The following is an 11,166-nucleotide window of genomic DNA, read 5'->3' as shown; positions in this document are numbered from 1 at the left end:
GAAGCCTCATCCAAGTCTCTATAGACGGATGACATCTAGTGGAAGCCCTAGGAAGTGCAACTTCATTCATATCCCAATGTGATTCCAATAGGACATGGGTTGAAAATATACCAACCTCAGATTTCTCACTTCCTGTTTGGATTTCTTCTCAGGTTTTTGCCTGCCATATGAGTTCTGTTATACTCACAGACATCATTCAAACAGTTTTATAAACGTCTGAGTGTTTTCTATCCAATACTACTAATAATATGCATATATTAGCAACTGAGACTGAGGAGCAGGCCATTTATTCTGGGCACCTCTGGGCACCTTTCATCCAAGCTACTCAATAGTGCCCCTGCAGCCATAAGAAGTTTTAAAGTAGTAAAACGTTAACATATCCATAGCACGCAATGACTACATAAAACTTGTTGGATGCATTTGCTGTTTGTTTTAGTTGTGTTTCAGATTATTTTGTGCCTGTAACGCCAGACACTGGGAGACGAGAAGCAAGTACAGGGTGATGATTTATTGAATAAACAGACAGGAAACAAAACAAGAACAGAGTCTGGACAAGGGAAACATAGCCAAATTAATGCTGCCCGGGAATGAAACTGAGGAAGTGACAGACATAGGGGAGGCAATCAATGACGTGATGGAGTCCAGGTGAGTCCGATGAAGCGCTGGTGCGCGTAACGATGCTGACAGGTGTGCGTAATGATGAGCGGCCTGGCACCTCGAGTGCCAGAAAGGGGGAGCGGGTGCAGACGTGACAGTGCCGAATAGAAATAAACAGTAAATAATGTATTGCGTCATTTTAGAGTCACTTTTATTGTAAATGAGAATGTAATATGTTTCTAAACACTTCTACATGAATGTGGATGCTACCATGATTGTGGATAATCCTGAATGAATTGTGAATAATAATGAGTGAGAACGTTATAGACGCACAAATACCATACCCCAAGAAATGTTAACTCACCATCACAATAACAGGGGAAGTTAGCATTTTTGTGGGGGTAAGATATTTGTGTGTCTGTTTCGGTCATTGACCTTCATCAGAACAGTGTGACATTTCGGTCATAGACCTTCATCAGAACAGTGTGATGTTTCAGTCAGACCTTCATTAGACAGAACAAGTCAGGCAGATGTAGAAACAAACACAACAACAGCCGCAAAACCCCCCTGAAGAAACCCTAACAAAGGTGAGGGACAATGATAATAAAATAATGTACTAAATGTAATAAACCTAGAACCTAACAAAGCAAGCACAAGCAGCCTGTTTCATTTCACTCTCTGAATGAGAGAGAGCTTCACTGACTAACAGACAGCTTAACTGCTGTGTTTTCCAATGCAGCTTTACAATTCAAATTGCTCTGGAGCCCTACACTCTCCAGTTTGAAGAGAGATTTACAGTTAAGAACATTCTCGCCTTTTTCCTTTTTGGTAATTTTGAACATCTCAAAAGGTGGAATCAATACCTCCTTCTCCTGTTCTCCCAACACTGGGTAGGACTTGAGATAAGCTCCTGCACATGTCTTTATCTCAAAGCAGGAGTCATCTCCAAATTTTTTAGTAATTTCCTTGTCAAGAGAGCTGGAGGCAAAGAAGCCAAATCGGATTATTTGGTTAACTTCACCTGCAAACACCATGCTGGTTCTTCGATATGTGGTGTGACAGCCATGTTGGTTTTCTTTCAGGAGGCGGAGAGCATCTATCAGCAGGAAATGCAGGGAGTGGAACTGGAAGGAGGACCCGTAGTCTGTCCTATTGGTCCGGACTGCCTGGTTGAACTCCCTATATATGTAATTCGAAACTTCTGTGTAAACACAGATAGCCTGGATATGCTCTCCACTAAGTTTGTCTTTAAGATTGACCTCTGAATTGTCCTTTTTGAATCGTTCCTTCACATTTTTTACACATTCTTCTGCCTTCTTCCAGGCTCGTTTGAAGATCCCTACTGTTTTGGTTTCTATTGAAAGAAATTTATTCTGCACTGTGTTGTTCATTTGTTCAGTGCAGCCGTTATACATGTCGTCAACAGAGTTAGGGACCATGTCTAAGGGTATGGGGGAATTGAGACCAGGCTGACGGAGATGAACCTTAGAGAATATGGTACAAAAAAACATGCAAACAGTGTAAAAACAGAGGGAAAGTTTTATATTTGAACATTTTTAATTGTAGCGATCTTGTTCTCAGATTAATAATAGCATAACTAAATGTTGGTAAAAACCTTTCATAATTACAAGGTTCTCATCTCAAAATCGTATAGTTCTGTAGAACAAACAGAAGTTGATGCTGGATAGTGGGCAATGCTGAAAAAGCATTTGTGTTACAGATAGAAAGATCATCTTACCATCTTGGAGTCCACACCCAGAGTCCAATCATAGAAGACACACAGCACAGCAAAGGTTAGGATGTTGTCTATCCTCATGACTTTAACAGCACCTGTAGTAAAACAACATGTATAGGAGACCATACCAATCAGCATAACAATACCAAAGATGATACAACATATCTTTGATATTATTCACGCTTTAAAACTAATTATGTTACTGTGTACTACTCCCTTCACAGAACAGAGAAAACTGGCTCTAACCAGGATAGAAAGAGGGGTGGGAGGCCCCGGTGCACAACTGAGCAAGAGGACAAGTACATTAGTGTGTCTAGTTTGAGAACCAGACGCCTCACAAGTCCTCAACTGGAAACCTCATTAAATAGTACCCGCAAAACACCAGTCTCAACGTCAACAGTGAAGAGGTGACCCCGGTACGCTGGCCTTCTAGGCAGAGATGCAAAGAAAAAGCCATATCTCAGACTGGCTAATAAAAGTAAAAGATTGAGATGGTCAAAATTGACAGAGATATGGCTTTTTCTTTGCAATATTACATAATATTTTGTTTTAATCTTTTATTTAAAAAAAAGACAATTAAATACATTTGATTCCCACTTTGTAACGCAACTAAATGTGGAAAAAGTAAAAGCATGTGAATACCTTCCGAAGGCACTGTAGCTAGCTGAGACAACCACCTATCACAGTCAAATATACTGGATACAAACATTCCATTCCAGCTTAACAATGGATGTGTAACATTTTGCAATTAATTTTTGAAGCATAGCTACATTAGCTACAACAACCTAGTAGTATTTAATTAATACTACTGATAAATTCTATAGAGAAATAACTACATCAGCTACAACAACCTAGTAGTAATTAATTAGTACTACTGATATAAACTCTATAGAGAAATAATGAGTAGTACTATTGACAAATCTATATCTGATGCTACTGTTTTTGTAACATCTTATAAGATTATAATGATCTGATAGTTCAACTTACCAGACAGGAACATGATAGAGGTTGTTTTGTATTGATCAGCTTCAGGACTTGTGTTTGCAGGCTATCTTCAAAGGTCTTCTTATACCTGATACAAGCCCACACAACCACAAACATTGTTCCCACACAGAAGAACCAGTGAGTAGTTTCTGGTAATGACGTCACTGGGTGAGTTCCAGCGATTTCTCAGTGATACGTTTTATTTGACATTTTTGTGGAAGAACCAACCCACTGGACACACACTGCTTGAATCAACATTGTTTTCACGTCATTTCAATGAAAAAACGTTGATTCAACGTGGAATGGATGTTGAATTGACGTCTGTGCCCATTGGGAAGTATCCTAATAGGAATGGAATAGAAAATATTGTCTAATGAAGACTTCATGGGGGGAATCAGCACTTCCTCCTCATGCGGCAGCTCAGAGTACCCCCCTCCCCACCCTCCCCTCAGTGGGGCACCAAGGTAGATGGTGATCTCAAAACAGGAGTGAGTTCCAAAGTATTTAGCAACGATTTGCTTGTCTAAAGAGCTCAAGGTGAACTGTCCGAATCGCAATGGAGTATTTCAGACACCGTAGAAAGCCTCTTTGGTTCCTCTGAATGTTCGGAAACGCTTATTTTCTTGTTCAGGATTCGTAAGGAATTGATCAGAAGGAGGTGCAAGGAGTGGTACTGGAATGTTGTGCTGTAGCTCTTCTTTTGGATAAAGTGGTCCCGTTGAATGACTTGTACATTTTGGATGTTGCATTCACATACACCTGGATTGCCAGGGAATCATTTTTAGACAGTTCAGGTCTGGTTGTAATGTAAATGTAAAATGCACACATAATCAACTGTGTAATGTTTGGATTCAGTCTTGTGTCAGGTGACCTGTTGTGTCCCCACCTTTATTCTAACCATGATCTCCAAACTGTTCCCTTTTAAGTGCTACCATGGTTATGCATCTTCTGTAAGACACATTTACATTTAGTCTTTTTAACGAGTGTAAAGGGTCTTAATAAGTGTCTTACGAGTGTAAAGGGTCTTAATAAAATGTAATATTTTATAAAATATTTCACATTTAGTCAAATGTGCTGATTCCCCCCATGAAGTGTTCATTAGACAATTATTTAGTCAAATGTGGAATGATACCATTCATCAGTCAAGCATCAGGGTGACTTCTGACTACTGTTTTTCTCTTTCCCACAAACAGGTATCTTTTCAGATATCTTCCCCCTCAGAACCCACACAAAAGTTTGAGCCCACTTGAAGGTGTGAGACAGACAGTCATCACCACAACACAAACAACCTGACAAAGATGAATGTCATTCAGTTAGCCAGATGTAACTATGCAGGTGTCATCATTACTGTAATAGATTTTCATTATCATTTTGATTTCTTAAATATATTGTGTTTTATAGTAGTGAGTAGGTTATCATGCCAGTTATCAATCTGCCAACCTATGGTCTCTGTTGTCTCTGATAGTCAACAAGACGGCTGCTGAAGCTTCCTTCATAACCAAGTCCCTCCCCATCTCTCATCCAAACCCAATCATGAGGTTGGCCACGTTCTAGGCTGACTATATTGAAGTTGCCTTCCAGATCTCACAACTCCTGGATAGGTGTTTAACAAATCAGTTAACCACATCACATGATATAGCAATCTAATGCCCATTTGTTGTTGTGTGCAGACTGACTACAATATAGTTGGCCTGGAACGAGACCGCTCTCTCCTCGTTGTTATTGATAGACTGTGCAGTGCAGAGCTGTGACCTCACAGACACAGGAAACTACTAACCCTGCTACTGTTCTCCCTCCCATCTCACTCTGACCTCACAGACACAGGAAACTACTAACCCTGCTACTGTTCTCCCTCCCATCTCACTCTGACCTCACAGACACAGGAAACTACTAACCCTGCTACTGTTCTCCCTCCCACCTCACTCTGACAGCCACAGTTTCCTGTTATCTCTCTGGTTAGACAGCCTACTTGTTACTATTTGGCCTCAAGTTCATTTCAAAGTCATGACTAAGTGTTACTTCTCTGTAAAACTGTGTGCAATGATTTGTTTTCTTTCTCCCCAGTTGCTAGTTGCAACCTTGTTTTAGCACTGCAACTCCTCAATGGGTTCAGGAGAGGCGAAGCACAAATCAAATCAAATTCTATTGGTCACATACACATGTTTAGCAGACGTTATTGCGGGTGTAGCGAAATGCTTGTGCTTCTAGCTCCGACAGTGCAGCAATATCTAACTAATATCTAACAATTTCACAACATATACCCAATACACACAAATCTAAAATAAAGGAATGGAATTAAGAATAGATTAATAATTGGACAAGCAATGTCAGAGCGACATAGACTAAGATACAGTAGATAAGTATAGAATGCAGTAAATACATATGAGATGAGTAATGCAAGATATGTAAACATTATTAAAGTGACATTATTAAAGAGACTAGTGTTCCATTTATTAAAGTGGCCAATGATTTCAAGTCTGTGTATGTAGGCAGCAGCCTCTCTGAGCTAGTGATGGCTATTTAACAGTCTGATGGCCTTGAGATAGAAGCTGTTTTTCAGACTCTCGGGCCCCGCTTTGATGCACCTGTACTGACCTCGCCTTCTGGATGGTAGGGGGGGGAACAGGCAGTGGCTCGGGTGGTTGTTGTCCTTCATCATCTTTTTGGCCTTCCTGTGACATCGGGTGCTGTAGGTGGCCTGGAGGGCAGGTAGTTTCACCGGTGATGCGTTGTGGGCGGTGATGTAGCCCGACAGGATGCTCTCAATTTTGCATCTGTAAAAGTTTGTGAGGGTTTTTGGGAACAAGCCAAATGTCTTCAGCCTCCTGAGGTTTGTGCGAATGCTGCCATCTATCCACGGTTTCTGGTTAGGGTTTTAATTGTCACAGTGGGTACAACATGTCCTAAACACTTCCTTATAAACTCATTCAACGAATCAGCGTATATGCTGATATTATTCTCGGAAGCTACCCAGAACTCCCAGTACGTGTGATCAAAACAGTCTTGAAGCGTGGATTCCGATTGGTCAGACCAGCGTTGAATAGTACTTAACACAGGTACTTCCTGACCCGCCTAGCCGCTTACTTCTGAACATTAAACTCTCTCTCTGAACCCGGAAGTCAACCTCACCTATATGTGAGGAAACACCATTCGACTGACATCCGAAGTCAGGTTGCAGGCGCCCAACAGGAGACGTCATTATGATGCTTAATGCTTTTCTTTATTGGTTTCAACACCAGTTCCAGTACACATGATAACCAATCAGAATTTACTAAGAAATTATGTCAGCAAATGGCCGTACTATGTCAAGGGGACAACAGTAATCATTACAGGTAAAAACATTTTTTTTTACAGGATCATTACAATGGAAAGTTAACAATATTCAACAAATAACAAAATACCATTAGATTAAATGTTAAGAAATAACAAAACAGCATTACATTAAATGTAAACAAATAACAAAATACCATTAGATTAAATGTCAACAAATAAGAAAAGAATCAGTAACATCAGTAACATAATGGTGAAAATGAACACAATATTGATGGGGTTGAGAGAATTGGTAACATAATGGTGAATTTAAACACACTATTGATGGGGTGGAGAGAATTAGTAACATAATAGTGAATTTAAACACAATATTGATGGGGTGGAGGGAATCAGTAACATGTTGGTGAATTTGAATACAATATTAATGGGGTGGAGGGATTCAGTAACATAATGGTGAAAACACAATATTGATGGAGTGGAGGGAAGCTGTAAGAAAATAGTGAATATAAACACAATATTGATGGAGGGAATCAGTAACTTAATGGTGAATATAAACACAATATTGATGGAGGGAATAAGTAACTTAATGGTGAATATAAACACAATATTGATGGAGGGAATCAGTAACTTGATGGTGAATATAAACACAATATTGATGGAGGGAATCAGTAACTTAATGGTGAATATAAACACAATATTGATGGAGGGAATAAGTAACTTAATGGTGAATATAAACACAATATTGATGGAGGGAATCAGTAACTTAATGGTGAATATAAACACAATATTGATGGAGGGAATCAGTAACTTAATGGTGAATATAAACACAATATTGATGGAGGGAATCAGTAACATAATGGGGAATGTTAACAAACACAGTGCACATGCTAACAAATGACAACATATCACAAATTACTATTCGATTAAATTTCAACAAATTACCGGAAGTACAATCTTGATCTTAATCTGGGCAAGCAATGTGGGTTAAACAGTTTTTAAACAGTTTTTAACAGGATCATTACAACTGAAAGAAGGAGTCAACAGAAGTCAGAAATAGTATTAGAAATATTCACTTACCTTTGATGATCTTCATCAAAATGCTCTCCCAGGAATCCCAGTTCCACAATAAATGTTTGTTTTGTTCAATAACGTCCATAATTTATGTCCAAATACCTCCTTTTTGTTTGCGAGTTTAGTTCCAAAATCCAAAATGATGACGAGCAGGTCAGACGAAACATCAAAAAATTCCATTACAGTTCGTAGAAACATGTCAAATGATGTATAGAATCAATCTTTAGGATGTTTTTAACATAAATCTTCAATAATGTTTCAACCGGAGAATTCCTTTGTCTTCAGAAATGCGATGGAATGCAGGTCGCTCTCACGGGACCGCGCGTGATCAGCTCATGCCAGAAACCTGACTCAAAGAGCTCTCCTTCCCTCATTCTTCACAGTAGAAGCATCAAACAAGGTTCTAAAGACTGTTGACATCTTGTGGAAGCCTTGGGAAGTGCAATGGGACCCCAAAGACACTGTATATTGGATAGGCAAACCTACAAACCTCTGATTTCCCACTTCCTGGTTTCGTTTTTTCTCAGGTTTTTGCCTGCCATATGAGTTCTGTTATACTCACAGACATCATTCAAACAGTTTTAGAAACTTCAGAGTGTTTGCTATCCAAAAATACGAATAATATGCAAATCTTAGCTTCTGGGACTGAGTAGCAGGCAGTTTACTCTGGGCACCTTATTCATCCAAGCTACTCAATACTGCACCCAGCCATAAGAAGTTAAATGTTTTGGTGTAATGGAATGGCTGGTGTCCAGTTTGGATGCTGGAATTACATTAGAGGGGAGTGGATGAACGTGTGCAGGAAGCCTACAGGAGACTTTTAACGTAGCCTAATCAGATTAAAACATTGTGACCTGTTTTGTTAATTCACACATTTTAAAAGTTAAATGACAGGTATTTAGGCTATATGTCACGTTCCTGACCTTATTTATCTTTGTTTAACTTTGTTTAGTTGGTCAGGACGTGAGCTGGGTGGGTAGTCTATGTTATGTGTTTCTATGTGGCGTTAAATGTGTTGCCTGATATTGTTCTCAATTAGGGGCAGGTGTTTGACGTTTCCTCTGATTGAGAACCATATTAAGGTAGGCTGTTCTCACTGTTTGTTTGTGGGTGATTGTTCCTGTGTCTGTGTCTGTCGCACCACACGGGACTGTTTCGTTTTCGTTCGTTTGGTTAGTCTGTTCCTGTTCATGCGTTCTTCGTGTTATATTGTACGTTCTCATGTTCAGGTCTGTCTACGTTGTTTTGTAGTTATTCAAGTGTATTTCGTGTCAGTGTTCGTCTTGTTTAATAAATTCATTATGTCTTCATACAACGCTGCGTTTTGGTCCGATCCCTACTCCTCCTCTTCAGACGAAGAGGAGGAAAGCAACCGTGACACTATATTTATGCTTCAGGTTCTATGTTGAGGAATAGCCGCTCAGATCAGCAGGCAGAAGGTGTGTTGAGCTTTTCTGAATAACTGGGCCTGCTGGGATCATAGGCCTATGAGGCCACACTATATAGAAACAATCAAATAACAGGGCTTATTATGACATTATGAAATATAATGCAATTTTTCATTGGTTTTTGGTGTTGTAGGCTAGTCTAGGCAGGATAACTGTATTGTCCCTAAGCAATATCAACAGAGGAGCTTTTTGAGCTGTGTCTCATGTCTTCACTGTTCTTTCATGCACAATGATGCACCTGGCCTCTCCGGTGCCTATCAGCAATTCCTATTTGTTGATGTGGATTTATATTAAACATTGACACAGCTTTGAATGCTTTTATGTGTGGTATGATTGCTAATTAGCCTATTGCAGATCTGGAAAATGATCCACCTACCACTATTGTCACTATGAATAGTGGAAAGAGGGCAGGATAGACAGTTGACTGGTAGACTATATTGACCTGTGGTATAGTAAGCGTGCGGAAAAGCATAGTGCATTAGACAAGTACCAAGCAACTTGATAGCAGAAGTGCATGCCAGCAGATGAGGCCATGTGGTTATATACAGTAGAATACATTTTATAGTAAAACCTGCAAATGGCAAATATAAATCAGGGAAATAACATACCCCTACCCCCAGGTAAATTTCTAACTGTCCCTAACAGGTATCTTTTGTGATCTTTCCCCCCTCAGAAACCCCCTGCTAACAAGTTTGATGCCCTCTTGAAGGTGTGAGACAGACAGTCATCAGGGTGAGTTTGGTGTAAACCACAACACACAAATAACCTAACAAAGATAAGATAAATGTCATTTATTTACCAACATGTAACTTTGCACGTGCCATTTATGGTAGCAATTATATAGGAAGAGAGACTGTAGATTCCTCTAACAACAACTTTACTATAAGATTTGCAAAAATGAAGCAATCATTAACAACCAAACAAAACAGAGTTGTCTCTCTCCTCTTATAGAAAAAGTACAATTGTCACACCGGCCTTCACTTTGCCCCCCCCCCCCCCCCTCAAGTCCAGCTCAGGCTTTAGGTGTTGCCGGCCTTCCAGCTTCTGCCGAACCTGCTGCTGTCAAATGCCCTTCACTCTTTGTCTCGTCATCATTACACACACCTGGTTCCAATCCCCACTCTATCACTGTATATATACTTCCTCTGTCATTTGTCTTTGTCAGTCATTGTAAATGTTATTGGTTTTCCTGAAAGGAATCTCTTCTACTCTTTCCTGAGTACTTTACATTTTGCACTGTGGGTTTTGTCCCGCTTTAAGCTATGGTGCTTTAATAAAATATTCAGTAGTTTTAAAACTGCAACTGCCTCCTGCCTACTCCTCTCTACACCTGTGACAACAACCTATTTTGTCTTTGTGACAGTTTAGCAGATGGTTGGAAACAGGGACGGAACATGGTGTGTAAAAGCTGATTTAGCTTGTCTGTTCAGATTAAGATAGCTGACGTTGCCACCATTGTCTGTTCCTTCTTGCATGTTTCCACCCATCTAAATTCCTGTAGATTATGAGAACAGGATGTCACGTACTGAGGTCCCACCCAAACAGCTATTATCTGTACGCCCAGACTTATGACTAAGTCACATACAGTGGTTCCTCCTTTAAAAGTTGTGAGCTTACGTCGCTGGACTTAGAGGTACCCAGCGTCACGGCTTCATTGCTCCAGACCACCACAAGGGGGAGTTACAGCACTCAATATGCATTTGGATCCCAAGGTTTTTATATGACCAGTCATATCGAGTGGTTCCAATGACGAATTTGATGTTATGCCACCCATCACTGGTGACTTTTTTCAGCAAAGATGTATGACAAAAACATTACAGTTGAAGCAAATGTAAGCAATTATAATGTCATAACGAGTCAAGCAAAACATTTACAATTGAGAGGAATTTGTTAGTTAATATAGAGACAAATGATTGAGGTAAGCGGGGCTCACGAGAAGGTGGAGTGACCGATGAGATGGCGCAGCTAGCTGCTGAGTTACTGGGTGGCTGTGGGGTTACAAACGTGGTTCGCTGCCTCCCAGACAACCCGTGGAATTGCTCCAGCAAAAATTTTAATGCC

The 11,166-nt window shown here is 40.0% G+C and overlaps 1 protein-coding gene across 1 annotated transcript; it reads right to left on the bottom strand.

Annotated features, from left to right (window-relative positions):
• Positions 1-1,292: 1,292 nt before the first annotated feature.
• On the bottom strand, positions 1,293-2,413 carry LOC120052243 (erythroblast NAD(P)(+)--arginine ADP-ribosyltransferase-like). Its single transcript, XM_038999063.1, has 2 exons — positions 2,336-2,413; positions 1,293-2,081 (listed from the first exon to the last, which is right to left on the bottom strand). Exons 1-2 carry the CDS (start codon positions 2,411-2,413, stop codon positions 1,293-1,295), a joined length of 867 nt encoding a protein of 288 aa, XP_038854991.1.
• Between the last annotated feature and the right edge of the window lie 8,753 nt (positions 2,414-11,166).

This window comes from Salvelinus namaycush, chromosome 8 (assembly GCF_016432855.1).
Source record: "Salvelinus namaycush isolate Seneca chromosome 8, SaNama_1.0, whole genome shotgun sequence".
Lineage (NCBI taxonomy): Eukaryota > Metazoa > Chordata > Actinopteri > Salmoniformes > Salmonidae > Salvelinus > Salvelinus namaycush.
This window is presented reverse-complemented; position numbering and strand designations above follow the sequence as displayed.